At 38.0% G+C, this 16,875-nt stretch overlaps 1 protein-coding gene across 2 annotated transcripts in view; it reads right to left on the bottom strand.

The window, feature by feature from the left end:
* Positions 1–16,875, bottom strand: part of PLD5 (phospholipase D family, member 5) — a 173,664-nt gene that overhangs the window by 21,209 nt on the left and 135,580 nt on the right. For both annotated transcript variants that reach the window (XM_010004592.1, XM_010004593.1), the window contains one exon: positions 12,505–12,632. In XM_010004592.1, coding sequence (XP_010002894.1) covers positions 12,505–12,632 — 128 coding nt within the window. The remainder of the gene's footprint in view (positions 1–12,504; positions 12,633–16,875) is intronic.

Below are 16,875 nucleotides of genomic sequence, written 5' to 3'. Positions count from 1 at the left end.
CCTCCATTTCACTGCTGGCAAGCTGCATCACTTTTTGGTTCTGTTGTCATTCATATGACATTAAATAATTCACTACCTCAGTGGAAGCATAAAAAAGTCAAAAGGTGAAGTGAAAGATCCTGCTAGCTTCTGGAAAGGCCTGGACTTTCCTTTACCTTGCGCACACACACATCCATCCTGCTGCTTCTTTCCATCTTTCCTTCATCGGAGCCTGTCCTGTCAGTACTTATCTTGCATCCTCCTCACAGTTGGAAATCACAGCATGAGCTCTTTGCATTTATATCTATGTCATGCTGCAAGGGGCAGTCTCTGTACATCTGCTGTACAACACAGAGAGGAAAGTGCAAAGGACTGACCTCAGAATATTTGTGTCTCATCATTTCTGTCAAAATGCAGAGTCTCTTTGGGGCTTTCAGATTTGTGGGTTTCAGGGAAATGCAACAGCACATTGTTGACTAATTGGATGCATTGTTTATAACAACTGACCCACCCAGTGGGTTTTCCTTTTGCAAACTAGAGAGGGATTGGTGGCAGGCTGTAGAAGCAAACTGGGACAGTGACATTGCATATGAATTACTGCGGTAACTGTTGAGCCTTTCCAGACTACCTGATCAGAATGAGAAACCTTTTCTCTTGATGTAAGCAGAGGGCCAAAGGCTCTAATTAATTTTTGACTGAACTTTGATTAAATTCAGCGTACAGGACCTTGAGGTAAGCTAGGAATCCAGTTGGTTTAGTGAGATAAAGCAATTTAGTGAAACAGTACGTGGGCAGCCCCAGGACAACGGCTAGCCTATGCTGTTTCAGCAATCCATACTTGGTCTTTGTCCTATTCTGAGTAGCCACCTGAGATATTTACAGGGTTTCTGGCTGCTTCAACATGGAAACAACATCTCCTATAAAGGTGTGGTCCTGGTATATTCTCCTAGGAAGAAAACTTGGAATTAAATTCATACATCATATTCGTGCCTCCTGACCCTAACAGTAAAATTGGGAATGCATCAATTCATACTTCTTTAACTCCCTCTTTCTGCTAAAGCACTGTGTTGAATGTACAAGTAAAGATCATTTGAGTCATCTGAAAAGCCTCTTGGTACTTGGTGACACCTCAGCTGAATCTACTACATGAACAAACAGCAATAATGCATGCTATGGCTATATCCTCATGAGAAGGAGGAACATTAATCCGTTTATTTCATAACATCATGACTTGGGTGTTTCCTCCTATCTCAGATCATGGCAGATGATGCTCCTGTGTATGTAAAAATTGATTATTTCTAAATAATGCATAACAACCCTCGTGCAAGAAACAGAAGTATTGTGTGGCAAAGATGTCAGAGATCTAATATGCTAATAAAAGTCAGCATAGTTCTTATGCAAGTTAACACTGAACAGAACGAAGAGGAAAAAAACCACATAAACCAAGCATGAGACAAGTTTCGGGCTCGATGCTATTTCCATCTGTAATATTAGGTAACAATCACTTCATGGAAAAGGAAAGAAATACCTGAAAAGATAGCTGAACACGTTATTCCAATTCAGCATTAACACTAACTTCCAGTCTTAAAACTGGAAGATCTAATTTATTTCTCACAGTGTTTAAACTGAGTTCTTTGTTACAGCACATACAGAGTTGAAAGCAATAAAAGGTAAGTCATAACGTAAGACATAATGTAGTATTGATATGGAAACATAATTAAACAAAAGGTGATAAAAGATGTTTTCAATACATCACCTCAATAAGCAGAACATACATAATTGAACTGTAGTACATGGTCATGGGGCATAGTTTTGGTATATATAGGTTGTGTGCCTATGCAGAAGACCTCCCATATCAATCACAGAAATCTATCGTGCCATTACATTTGAAAGAAATGGCGAAGAAGTAATTATATTAATTACAAAAATCTGACTGACCAACAGTGGAGTTCTTATGACTTCCACGATTTTCTGAAGATACACCTCACATTTCTCTTTGCATGTGCTGCCCTGCCCAGGACACCTCCCTCAAGCAGTGATGGGCAGTTTGTCAGTGATTTCAGTGACTTCGCTGGTGGCTGCTGTTTACTTAACAAAGTTAAGAAAGATGACTGCATGCTGATTTCCAAACCAGGCCTTGTAGCTTATGACGACAATATCAAAATACAAAAAGCCATTAATTAGCAATGCCATTAATTCTGCACATTAATATGGAAGGAATCCTTTGTCAGAATCTGTTTTGTTCTGCTTGATGACTTATGGATATAGAAAGATGAGTTTTTATGCTGAACTGCAGCACCATTATTCTTTTTGTAGAATGACTGAAATTATTGTCGTTCCTTGCCCTGACTCATGGAGAGTAATGGCACTGTACTTCAGCCTGATTTACTGTGTGTCTTTTTCATGGGACAATACTAAATCCAGTTTTCCATGAAAGTGGGAGGTGACCGGGCTGCTGCTTTTTGGGAACCTTTGGAATTGAGGCAGTTCTGAATGAACATATTTACCTAGAAAGGAACTATCATATGTCCAATATCAAAGTGTGTGTGCGTGCGTGGAACCACATATTGGGAATGCATATTCAAGATTATTTTAATGTTGTTATTTTAATTGTTTAGTTGAAAAAGACTGATCTGATGGGGTATGCTACTAACTAATTCCCTCTAAGAGGAATCTGCCTCTATTCATTAGCATCAGCGACCAAGATTAATTGCCAGTAAGTTCTTGTGGGAGATGACAGAAGAGGCTGTGGTGCATTAGCTCCCTCTCCAAGATTCAATTGAGTTTTAACAATCAAGTTCTCTTTCAGCACAATATAAATCACATTTTTTATAAAGTGGTGGATTTTCTACCTTTCTTACATCCATGTAAGTTTACTGATTATTTCAGACTCTACCACCAGCTGTTCAGGCAGATGCTGAAACCCCTGGTTCAGAGTGTATGGCCTGTATTGTTACCTAACACAAACAAAATTATTAACAATTGGACTCAATGACCTTAAGAGATCTTTACCAGTCTGAATTATTCTATGGTTGTAAAAGGCCTTATACTTGTAAGCGCAACTGGCTGAACGATCTATAAATTCAAACTGAGCCCTTCTGTTTCACTGCCCACTGCAGCCAGACCTTACAGAGGTGTGCCTAGAAGACATTCTCATCACTGTGACCAATGCCTTTTTTAAAATGTGTTTTTTAGAAAGGCAAGGCAACTGCCTGGTACACTAATTGTGTTGCAGTTTCTGGGACATCCTCCAAAATGTTTTTTTATAAACTTCAACAGCTTAACTCTTAAGCTACTGAGCCTTGTCTCTAGGCCATGGACTAATGCAAGCAAATCTCACCAGTGCTGTCTGTTCACTACATTACCTACCTGATTGCTTCAAGAGATCTGTAGAGGTCTTTAAAGCTGCCTCTAGCTTTGCACACAGTTGTACAGAGGATTTGTGCAGAGGTTTGTACAGTGTGTGTTGTGCCACCAAATTCCTGCATTCCTCCAGTTCCCTAAACACTTCCAGAATCCTTCCAAAGTTCTGAAGTCTGGTACTCCTAATGCACTGATTTAATCGTCAAGTATCTGAGGGATCACTCATAAACCAGAACCACACACCCTCTCTTTGTAACATTTTCTCTGACTCATAATTATTTTAAGATGTAGTGATGGCATGGCAGTATTATAATGCAAGCAAATTACTATGAGGTTAGTTTTACTGGCAAAAAGGACTATCTTTTCCTTTGGCTTGTAGAGATCCAGCTACCTGGATATTCTGTGCAGCTTGGGAAAGAAATGAGCAGAAGTGAGTTTATCTGTTCAGACTGAATATTCCATAACTTTGCTCTACAATAATATTTATTAATTTATGATTTATTATTGATTACTCAGCAGTAGGTAAATCTGTTCTACCGAACTTTGACAGCAACTGAAAAAATGATAATAATGATGACAAGAAAATACATCTCTAATTTCAGAGGTCAGAAATAAAATACAAATATGCAGCAAGCTGTATTTTGCCCTCTCTTACACTAAATACAAACACATAATGCAGATCGTGCATGCGAGAAAGCACGAGAAGTATCCTAAGTGGGAATAGCCTTCCAGCACCTCAGAGCTAGTTCTGCATCTAGAAAAAACAGCCAAGCTAAGGAGGCACAAGGATTCTTTTTGGCTCCAAGTGTGAGATGAATATATAGTCCCATGTTGTTTGCAATCACTAGGTCACAAAACCAGAAGCCTGTTGGAGTAAAGAGGAACCAAGAGCATGGCCAGGCAGTAACAAGCACATGAAGAACACAAACGTAGCAGCCACATTACCCATGTTTCAGTCTGGCTGTTAGCAGGGCACAGCAATGCTAGCAGGAGACAAACAGCCCATTTGCTTCACTGAGGTTCATTTGTAAACACTAGATGGTCAGATAAAAAATTTCAAGCAGAGGAAGCCTAATGGATGATGCTGATTTACTGGATGTAACCAAGTGGCCTGCCTCAGTTTAAGAATAAAACAAACCATCAGACTTCACAAAATACACCATGATAAATGCATACTGCGAATTCTGCACATTTTCAAGGGCAATGGATCTTCCCCCTGCCACCACCACCACCAAAAAAAAAGGAAAGAAAAAAGAAAAGCTGCTATTTTGGAAATAGGCAACAGTCATCAGACTACTCTAGTTTTGGTCAAAGATGGAAACCCTATCCAAAAACTCTTAGTGAAAATAATAAATACATTTCCAGGCTGTCTTTTGAAGTACAAACTGTAAGAGCATCACAGCAGAGTTTTAACAGAAGCAGCTTTCTATACTGCAATAATTAAAAACACAAAAAAAGGTATTTAATTCTCAATCCAGCTATGTAATGCCTACTCAAACCTGATTTCTTCCCATCTTACCTCCTTCACAGATGCTTGAAAATCTGAGTTGCACTTTTATGTTATCTTTACAACATTAGCTAGTTCTGGAAATAATCCTATTGAAATCAATCAGATTAGCAGCATGAGTATTTTTAAGGCTTGGATCACATAGCTAACAATATGTGACATTTTTTTAGAAGCAGATATTTTTCTGTTGTATGTAAGAGATATTTAATTCAGAAATACAAATTTAGATAGATAATATTTGTATTATGTTGTGTGTACTTTCAGCCTAGCATTTACCCATGTGAGTTTACTTGAACCTTGCTGGATGGGAAAGCTGAATGAGCCTTGATTCATGTTACACGACACTTGAGATGGTGCTCAATTTACTAATAGGGATACGATACTGAACACTGCTGGGACAGTAAGAAAATTAAGGGAATTATTAGAAGATGGCAAGGATTGGCAATGTTCTAAAGTCCACATTAGGGACATAACTTGTAGTTCATACTAGAAGAACATTACATCAAATGGAAACTCAATATAACTTCGGCTTGAATGAAAAGATGTAATTCCACTAGCTATCAGACAAAGTATCTTATCTCAAAAGGACCAGATGCACTGTTATGTAACTTCAAGAGACTCATTTATATAAGAGTCAAAAAGAAAGAAAGACTGATTATACTGTGCTTTATGTAGTTCTGCAAAGATAGGATGCAACTCCCATTAACAGAAACTGCAAACGTGCAGATTATGTCTCCACGACCAGTTTGGAGAGTTGGCTTCACTAGTGCAAGATTTTGGGTAAACTGGAAACAAATGAGATCATCACAATGTAGTTTGAGGTACACAGAAGTCCAGTATTACTTACATACTCTTTTTATGGGAGGACAATTTTGATTACACAGATAAATACAAGCTACAGTGTTCAATGATACATTTTGAAGAGATGATCATTCCCCTTTTCCTGATGGTTGCATTTCCTCCTCACAGCATTCTAGAGCTTCCTGAATTTTGGGAAAATTTGATCATAATTGCTACAATTTTCATGTAGTGTAGGAATCAGTCCCTAAAGAGACAAGTTCAATCATCGTCATCATCATCACCTTTCAAAGTAGTTTGGCCCTTTAACATCTTAGGTGCATCAAGTAAAAATCTAACTCCTCAGATAAAATGGGGCACTGTTGCCGACCTGAAAAAACAGTGTTGAGATAGTTTATCTTATTTGCTAATTACCTTAAATTATGTAGATACAATCAGCAGTTTCTAACTTACAAGAGCAAGAGAGTAAAGAGGTGGATGGAGAGGAAACTGCCAGACAAGGAAATACCATTGTTTAGCAGCCCAATCAGATACTCTGCTGTCACATGAGACCCTTCACAAATGATCCAAGGCACTGCTCATAGTCAGCAAGAACAAATCATTGTTCCTTTGCAACACTGATTAGATAAACTTCTGCTATTTAAAACACTGTCCAAACTCATTTCATGAAAGAAGCAAGGTAAAAAAATTCTACGCATAAGACCAAGCCTAATTTACCAAGAATTAATATATCTTAATAAACAAATACATAGGTGAAGACATCAGGTATTATTTTTCCAGTCCTCCTGATGGAGTTTTAAGACAAATATAAAATGCCTTTCTGAAGTCTTACTTTGTATTGGTGCAACAAATCACACAAAAGTCCAAGAGAAAAAAAATAAGTGGGAATACGAGAGCAAGTTCAAATGGCTATTTGGTTTTTGTGGTTGTTTTTTTTTTCCCTTAAAGTATGTTTTATAGTCTGGTTGTTTTTTTTGTCCACAAAAAAATTACATCATACAGCCATTCAGCTTCAACTACTCTGAATTTAAAACAATCAGAAGAATGAACAACCCAGAAAATATACGGACTAAAGAGGCATCTTATGAAAAAAAATACTCTGCTGGCTGTTTTTATGCAGCTGAGAGAGAAAATAATGGGTTGGCTTAGGAACTTTTCCTTGACATCAGCTGAACCAAAATTTAAGTAGGACTTTTTGAGATAATGCTTTTAAGATGTCACAGGCAAGATAGAGTAAATGAGTACATGGAGTGGATCTGGATTTTGGAATTTAAGAACAAACAAGATGAGAGCTTTTGCAATACGTGGTTTTCTTTCATACCTTCCATCCATACCTTCCATCCCTGCAGGAAGGTGGCTGCTGGCCCAAGGTGGTTGGGCAGAAAGTGGGGTCCCTCCCTGCTGCATAGATGTGCATCATTACCTGTCTCAGGCATCAACAGCCCGTGTACCTGCTGCATCCCTTGCTTCTATCTCCTCGCAGCTCCCTGATCTCCAGGATCTCCCCCACCTCCAGGATATTTCCTCCAGCCAGAAACTTCACCTTTGTCTGTTCAGGTCCCTTTCTCTTTTCCAAGACCACTTCTTTCTGGCACCTACTTTTTGGCATGCCATTCCTCCAATGTAAACAGTTTCCATGCATAAGCACGAGGTGTGAGCAGCCTCCTAAGTGGTTGTTCTGTCTGATGTGGTTGTTGTCTTCAGTGGTTGTTGTCTTCAGCAAGTGGAGGACTCTGGATATGCCACTTCCATTTAGTTCAGCTGCTTACAGTCAGACTCCACCACTTACAGGGAGCAAGCAGCAGGCTTTTGCTTGAGACTTTTGGGCACTAACCCCCCACATACACCTAGCTACCTATTAGTATTAATGTGAAGCTAGTATTAATTTAAGTTACTTTTTTTCCTAAAATAATATTTAATATTAGCCTGATTCCACTTCCAGTGAAGACAGCTGGATTATTTTTACTTGTTTCAGTAATTTTCAGTAAAGAGCTGATTCTTTGTTGCACATAAATTATTTTTCTCAAGTGGTACAACTAATCCATCAGAGTTGCTTGCCCATGGGATTCAATTATTCATGCCTGAATAAAACTTCTACAAAAATGGTGTTAGCATGAAGGGCTCCAGAAGTCTTTCTCGTGCTCACTAAATGTTCTGTCTGCAATGCAGACCTCACGCTCCTTAACAGAATTGAGAGCTAAATGCATTTTCAAGCTTTGCTGGAACTACTGGAGGGAGTAATGAGCAAAAGAAAGATATGACACTTTCTGTTTCCTCTTCCTCTGCATTAATATTTTGGACTATAGCAATTTTAATATAACAAATTTATTTTATTTAAGTGCGTTAATAAGCTACTTGGTCAAGGAACTAGAGAACAGAATACAGCACATGGCCACCTTAATTGTTATTAATTCAAGCCACAGGCAAAAATAGTATATGTAGCTAATTTTAGCCATATTTGAGTGAATCCTTTTTCAGCCCAACATTTTAACATAGATGAATGTATTTTGCTGAATAAAACTAGACTTGAACATGCCATTATCTTAAATATATACCTAAGCAGGTTGCACAGCTATGGCCCAAAGATGTTGCTTGGTTTATTCAATGGTTAATGTTTTAGTAGGTCAGAGCCTCGGAACTCTTGGAAAATACTTCATCAATTGCATCCATTATCGAATGCATATCCATGAAGTAGAAGGTGGAAGTACAGCTGATCACATGGATTTGCTATATGAAATTAAAGGTTCAAAGTGTGATTTAAAATTTTACCTTCATTATTTTCCTCTTCTAGTACCTCCCTCTAAATCATATATTGAATGCAGAGCGGCATAACAAAGAACAGACCATCTCTCCAAAAGTCTTTCATCAAGTTGGTATCACTTTACAAAGAAGTAGCAGAAATAAACTAGATCAGTAGAAAGATTATTTCACTGATCAAATTTTACACAGCTTATTATACATAAGACAGTGGTACCTATCTAAGAAAGTGGTGAAACTCCTGGCTGTTCATAACCCAGCATTTTTAATTGGTTATGTATTGGGCAATATTTGTCATATATTGCTAACAACAGAAGAAGATGCATCCCTGACACAAAATCTAGGCCTGTTCAAAGATAAAAAAAAAATAAAAAATTAAGGAAATAAATATTTAAATAAAATTAATTATGAATGAAAAAACACCTACTTTTTCTAAAATCCCTCTTTTCTTTTTTTTTTAGACTAAAAAGTAGCTTCCTTTGCCTGTGGGGTTTGATTTCAGACTGAAACAAATAGCCAGCATAGATTACTTCAGCCAAAATTCTTAGAGCTTTGGAAAACTTGCAACCGAACTGAAACTCAATTTGACTTGAAAAGTAATAATCAAACTTAGTAATAGACTGTGCTGTCAGCTGCCAGCTTTGCCCATAATTTCTGAGCAGAGACTCTGGCAAGTATTAAAATGTTGACAGCAAAGGCACAAGGATATATGCAACTTTAAAAATTATTGCCTGAGTAATATATGCAGCGTACAAAAATTTATCCTTGATGTAAAAAATTACTTTTGAAGGAAGTATTAGTATTGCTTCTCATCAGTACTGGCGTATCAATAAAATGGCAACATAACACAGCCTCATATGAGATTGACTTCTAGTGTCCAGCATATAAATGTAGAGAAGAACTCCATTAAGCTTGCAAAAACAAAGCTGACACCTTTGAATATATAAGTCCTTGTGTTGTTTCCTAAGGAGCTACTAGAAGTTAAATTACTATTTCAGCTTTAGAGTGAAAAGGTGCCAAAAGAAGAATGATGCTAACAGGCTTTTTGTTTGTTTGGTTGGTTTTTTTGTTGTTTTTGTTTAAACCCTGCAAAAGACAAAAATAGCAATAAAATCCAGTTATATCTAATACAATAACCTTGCATAAATATTCTCTAGTATGATCAGCAGCTGTATGTGAAGTGCTCTGTACTGCTATGCTACAGAAGCATTTCTACATCTTTAGGCCCCTAGCAAACAAGCAGAAGAACAAGAAGGCTCTACAACTATTGCCCAGGATGAAATACAGCAGAGACCTTCTGCATCTCTAGCATGACTGCCACACCAGGAAAACAGGTAGGTGCCCCTGGATGAATCGTGCAGTGCATGAGCCTGAATGCACACAAAGGTTCAGTGCAGACCAAGCAACACACCTGCACATAGAAAATTCAGGGAAAGAACATGAAAAGATACGACAACAAAATCTTAAGCTTTTCATTGCACTTCAGAAGTTATTCAATGTGAAACTGGATGCACTCATATAATTCACACTGGAACTGTGCTGCTGAATAATGAGACATTGTTAGCTACAAGGTGACTGACTCATACTGGGTATTTTGTTGAAGTGAGAAGACAACTGCTGTGCTTGATAGGCCAAAGTACCATATGTTCCTAGAATAGCAAAGATCTACTTTATCCTTTGATTCACTGTCGAGGTCTAGTAACACCAGTCAAAAGTGGTTTGCTGGTTCAATAATCACAGTTCTGTTACTCTTAACGTCAGATGAGCTTTAAAGAGGCTGCATGTGACTAATGAGAAACCCTTTTTGTGCAGGTAAACCAGGATGTAACAGGGAACATGCATTGGAATCTGCAGCAAGTTCTCTGCCTCACGTGGCAAAACTGCAGAAGCCCTACCTGGCTACTGCAGGCAGCCCAAGTGCAAGGGCATGGGGCCCGACAGACCTGGCACTATCTGCTCTGCTGTCTCTCAGTTAAACTCTGTGCTTCCTCATTCAGGCGGTACTGAGAGAAGATCTTTCTTTTGCAGCTATGCTGGTACTCTGTAGGAAATCTGGCTCCCCAGTCACGGCTTGACTCACCATGACTTAATATTGTGTCTTGTGTGCATGCAGAACGCTTTGCTTGAGGAAAATAATCAGAACAAAATTACAGAATTCTGTGCTTACTTTGCCTCTTCTACAAAAAGTTCAAGACAAATGGTTATTTTAGGACAGTTGCTCTGATTTATCATCCTGTAACTGTGAGGTAAAGGAAAGGGATACTAGTATCTGATGACAACAGAAGCCAAGCAACTACTTTCCTTATGCTCTTCTGAAACACTAACGTACATTTCTCAACTAACTGAAAGCAGATGCTTTTAAACCGCAACTCAGGGAGATTTGGGTTTTGCTCTGTACAAATATTCCTCTGAGCTCCCTCTTATCACTATATATAAAAATCCAGTGGTTTATATATATACACATGCACAGACATATATAAAAGTTTCCAAATGCACGCATAAAGTGATAAAATTAACAGTGAGTAATCACATTTGAAACACTGGCCTGCAAAGAACTTGAGAATTTAATATAGATTGGGACAAGAATTAAGATTTACTTCCATATGCGAAGAACAAGCATGCAAGGAATTTTATCACCTGTGACAAAGGTCATAAACACAATGATTAAAATATTTTCAACTGATCTGGTAGATGTTCTTCATGGTTCTTACATTCACTGGTACTCAAAACTCAAATTAGAAGAGGCTTCAAAGATAAAATACAGTGTAAACTATTTATAAATGAAATAGTTATGTGAAGAGCTACTTTGTTTATCACATATAAACAGTTTAGATCATAAGGCACAGACAATATATATACTTCAAATTTCAGAACTGCCTAAAAGTCCCAAAGATACATTCTTACATTGACTAAAAATATGTCATCCTTTTGGCCAAGAGTTTTTCTGGTTTGCTAACAACAACCTCTTTTCTACATTTTCAGATTCCTTTGTAAACATTCAAAAAAGTTTCCAGTTAAATAAATTAATAAACATAGGAACAGCAAAAATGTATTTATTTGGCTCTTTTTTTACTAAAATGGTTGCTTTATTTTTATCCAAACCTTCAGCCTCTTAGCTCAAAACAAGCCTTGAAAACTTCAACACAACCAACAACATCCATCTTTAGGAAATCATTAGAACCAATGTTCAAAATTATTAAGGTGTTTCTGACATTCTATTCATATGTAGAAAATAAGCTTTCTTATTGCAACTAGTAACTACCTAGGTTTGCTTCTTTTCCCCCCTCTGTTGTGCATTTCAGTTGCTGACATCTAAAAGCACAGGTTCGACTCCCTAAATATGGCCCCACTCCCTAAGTATGTGATATGTAGCTCAAAGAACATTACAGCTTTCCATAATCATTAAATTGCTGGAGAAAGAAAAGCTGCAAGACAAACTTCATTACAGATTAATTACTTCTTCAAAATGGTTATATAGAATCCTCAGCACTGGCTGTTGGCAGAGGCCTCAGTGTACATTTTTCAACTCTTGTTTATGAGGAATCAAAATACGAAATTCTTTCTCTAATATGTACAACCTCCAATAACCTTATGCTGTTTGGCTTTCTGTACCCACAAATCTCTTCCTCCCCAGAGCTGGTGGGTATTTAAGGATAATACTCATCTATCTGGAAGCGTTTCCAGATTTTGCTTGTCCTTATTTCAATGGCAGATAAGAAAGACTAAGTCATGCATACAACATTACCAGGGAGCTTCCATTGGAAGTTGTTTTCCAACATGTTTGTTCACTTTTATTTTTTTAAATAAGTAAAACAGAATTTATAATTTTCAAATAAAATCATCACAGTAATTGAGAAAGACAGTAACATTTTAAAAAAATTTGAAACAAAGCCTAACTGCTGAGGATAGCTATTCCAATGACAAGAAGTAAAATCTATAGCTATCAAAACCACGGCAGCACAGTTTTTAATGCTGACACTTCTGCCAGCAAACTGCCATAAAAAGAAAGCTATTCATCTTCACCTGCTAGCCTCAAAACAAGACTTGTTTTCCTCAATACACCCACAAAGGATACAGGATTACTTTTCCAACTAAATTACCTGTCCCAGTGACCTCCAGTCTAGGCTGGCACTTCCAATGTACACGTGCTGTTTATCAACAATCCAGAAAGATGACTGAAGCCGACCTTCGTTATATGCTGACATGTTCATATACAACACTTCAGCACCTATGAGAAAAAAACAAATAGCATTGTTCAAAATAGCATAATTTGTATTAAAAAAAGAAACCGCTTTGCGTTTCAGGGCTTTGGCTTCCAAAACTAGTGAGGGATACAACAAAATATACCATTAAGATTTAAGATCAATAATGAACAGTGTTAATGTTGCACTGTTTAATACCTTAATTAACATACATTTCAGAAAAATGGGTATAGGGAACATTCCCATGCATTATACTATTCACTTAATTTTCTCCAGTTTTAGAACCAAATAATTGCTATTTTTTTCCCAACACTGTTTGTTCCTAAAACCAGTTTATTTTTAAAGGTCTCTTCTGTAACTGAAACCTGCTATGTATTTAAATAATGACCTTTGAAATAGGAACCCAGTTACAGCCCCATTCTGAAAATCAGACTCTCTTCCTGTGCAGTGGTTCGAGCAGGTAGCCTGTAGTTGCTGGCTGTTGCATGGAACAGACCCCTGACAAAAGGAACGTGAGTAGAGAATTAAGGAGTAAGGAAGTAAGCAAAGGCCTGAAATATATTTAAATTGCTCTTAATCTTGCTAATCTGGGACCTTCAACCAACCACTTTGAATTGTGTGGTTTTAATAAGGATTATAGGCCATAGGAACTACTTGTTGGTTAAAAACATGTTGTCTTCATCACATCAGTAGGAACATCTGAATCAGCCCCACCAGTATGTTTGCAGGACTAAATCCAGAATACAGTTAATATTAGGGAAGTTTAGGATATTTCTCACATTGTTAATCTTCTTTCAGTGCTCCAGTGCTTGTCAGATTAGGTGAGTAATCCAAATTAATAATTGTTGAAGCTAATTTAGAGTAACCTACTCATCCTCACATTTTAGTCATGACAGTAACTGGGGAAGAGAAGTCACAGTAAAGAGCAGCTGGAGGGCAGTAATGGTACTAGCCACCTCCCATTAAACATTCATGGGTTCTTCAGTACCATGAATTCTAGTAGTAGTTGATTATGAGTCACAACTTCAAAAGAATTCCAGGATAACTAGAGAACTAAAACATGTAAATACATTTCTTTTCATCTAAGTTCCTATTTCTGATCTTCTAATAAACACATTACTTGCCATTTTAAGCAACAGCTACCAGGGCTAAATATTCTTTTTTACAATTAAATCTGTAATTCCCACTTGAATTAATGATTCTAGAAGTTCAAACATCAAAAAATAAGAAGAGAAAGAACTATCGGGTAAACCAACACTTTTCATGAAATATGCAACACAGGATTTTGAGCAAGTGACAGAATTTGATTCACTGTACACTTATATCTGCTGCAAACTTTCCAATCTAGATATCACCCATCCACATTCATCTGTGCTTAGACACAATTGAATTTTCCAATCTTCCTTAGAACATGTTACTTTCAATCCAAGCATTAATAAGCAGAACTGTGATAATTAATGAGGTAATGTGTGTGAAATGGAAAATAAATCAGAAAACACTATAGGAGGTGTTAAATGGTTTTAAATGTTTTCTGATGAACAAACAAAACAAAACAATTCCTCCTGCTAGCTAAGGAAACAATTCTGCAAGGTGCTAAACTTTCAGCTGCTTACAAGAAAACCCTGTTTAAAGTTTAACATAGCATTTTGCTTTGATCATATTTTCTTTCCATACATCTGATTTGCAGCATTATATAGAATGTCAATTTAACACCCACAACCCACCTACATAAAACAGGCTATAAATGAAATACTAGGATTTTTTTATAGGAAAGGTAAAACTGTCAGAAGGAACAATGAGCTTGCTTCTTGTTACTGAGAAGCTAAAATAAACACAGTTTAAAAACATTTTTTAAATATCCAATGAAAAAAAAATTAAATAAATTGTGGTTGCTGAAATTAGAACAGGAAACTATTTAAACAGTAATGCTAACATAAGAAATAGCAGACATTGTCAGTAACCTGACACAAAATTCAAAAGATGCCAGGATTTGTGGGCAGTTCAGACTTGGGCAGAAGAAGTGGGATGGGACTATCACTCTAAAATATAACCCAGGCTTCAATTACCAAAATACTACATATAGCAGTGCAGGAGAAACTACTATCACACATACTATTAAAATTAAAACCTGGAACCTAATTCCTTTTTCTTCTGGAAAAGCCAACTCATGAGGCTGAGGAAACAGTATCTCCAAGTTAATTAAAAGAAAGTAACATGTTGGAAGCAGCAGCTGTTGTGCAGCCTATTAATGAGCCCTTAACTTTTGATGAAAGGAAACATGCATTTGTATTGATAATTGCCTCTGTTTTAGAAGCCCTTGAGATGTTTTTGTTAAAATAGGCTTATCAGGCCTTCAACACAACCCAGCAGTCCTAGCGTGGTCCACATCCCATGAGGAAGTGGACTGATCAATATGTGAAGTCCTAACAGAAGTCTTTACCGTGCTACAGTCTCAATTACACAAAGCTCTTGGTCTACTGAATTCAATCAGAAGGCATAATTTGTAGGCTAGATTGCTAATACAGATGCCAGACTCTCAAAAATTAAATCTAACAGTTTTGTTTCACTAAAGATTAAACTGCAGGGTGAGATCTTAGAGAAAACCAGCATTGCCACTTAAAACCCAAGTGAATTTGCCTGTCCCATAAAATTGTGCATTCTAAAGGTTGGGCCAGGTTGCACTCTTTCTGCACGAAGATCCCTGTAGGGATCAAAGCGTGTTTTAAGTAACAGACACAGAGGGAACCCTGCCCTTGAGACTCTGGACCTTCCCCACATGATGGGAACACAGGCCCTGGGAGGTAATAGGCTGCTGCCCAACCTCTTGCTTTGTCTCATAATGGAGGACAACAAGAGAAAAGAATAGCAGTACTGCAAAAAAAACGACTTTTCATCAATTTTCAAAAGAAAACCAATTCCCAAAGCGATCTTGTGCCAAAGGAGGATACAAGAAATTGCCATTTACCATTTCTAGCCTTGCAACCTCTTGCTTGATCCAGTTGCCTGCTTCCAGGCACTCTACTAATGATGTCATGAAAGCCACAGAGCAAACTTGGCTTCAAGAACAGGAGTGTAAAGCTAGGACCTTTACTATGCATTTGAGTCAAAACACAGTAAGCAGTTAGCAGGAGACTTTACACATACACACTACAATGATGAAGGGTCATGCATGGAGAAATACACCTTGGCACAGCTGTGTTGCAGCATGTGCTACCTCTGGATGTTATTGCTGCTCAAGCAAGGTCACCAGGCAGCTACACAAACTGGGAGACTTCTTCATCGTAGACTGCAGGAGGACAGGGCTCGTGGGGTTGCCACTCAGCCTCCAGATCTAGATCTATGCAACAATCTGCAGAAGGTGCACCAGGAGGCTTTGGATCCAAAGCCTGCAAGCAGCCTACGATATTACCAGGTTGTCCTGGTACAGAAGCAACAACACTGAGCTCAACTACCTCTCTGGTGGATACGATATATTTATTTTTTTTTATAAGAACCAGAAAGAGCAAATGTTTGGGCTGCTATTATCACAGCTGCCTTAAGGCAAACACACAAATTCTGGCTGCAACAGTTTTCAACAGCACCAGTTACAGGCTAAACTTGCTCTGAAGTCAGCAAACATAACGCCCAAGAAACAGAAGCTGCATTTGCTTGTACTACCGCTAAAATTGGCCTTCTGTCTTCACAACTTTCACTATAGTGTTTTCAAAACAAGAGAGAAATCAAAATGGGAAAGGGGAAAGACTTGACTGAGAGGAGAGCCAGACAGAGGTATCTAGGCAGCTGCTGCAACAGTCGTCTGTAATTTGAATCACAGAATCTTAAGAGGTCAGAAGGGACCTTTAAAGATCATCTAGTCCAAGCCCCCTGCCAGAGCAGGATCACCTAGAGCACATCACACAGGAATGTGTCCAGGTATGTTTTGAATGTCTCCAGCGAAGAAGACTCCACAACCTCTCTGGGCAGCCTGTTCCAGTGCTCTGTCATTCTCACAGTAAAGAAGTTTTTTCTGATGTTTGCATGGAACCTCCTATGTTCCACTTTGCACCCATTGCCCCTTGTCCTATCACTAGACATCACTGAAAAAAGCCTGGCTCCGTCCTCCTGACACTCGCCCTTAACATTTTTGTAGACATGGATGAGGTCGCTCCTCAAGTCTCCTCCAAACTAAAGAGACCCAGCTCCCTCAGCCTTTCCTCATAAGGAAATGTTCCACTCCCTTAATCATCTTTGTGGCTCTGCACTGGACTCTTTCAAGCAGTTCCTGTCCTT

The sequence above is a fragment of the Chaetura pelagica genome, unplaced genomic scaffold (assembly GCF_000747805.2).
Source record: "Chaetura pelagica isolate M959 unplaced genomic scaffold, ChaPel_1.0 scaffold278, whole genome shotgun sequence".
NCBI classification, from domain to species: domain Eukaryota; kingdom Metazoa; phylum Chordata; class Aves; order Apodiformes; family Apodidae; genus Chaetura; species Chaetura pelagica.
Note: the sequence above shows the minus strand (reverse complement) of the source record. Positions and strands in the feature narration are given on the sequence as shown.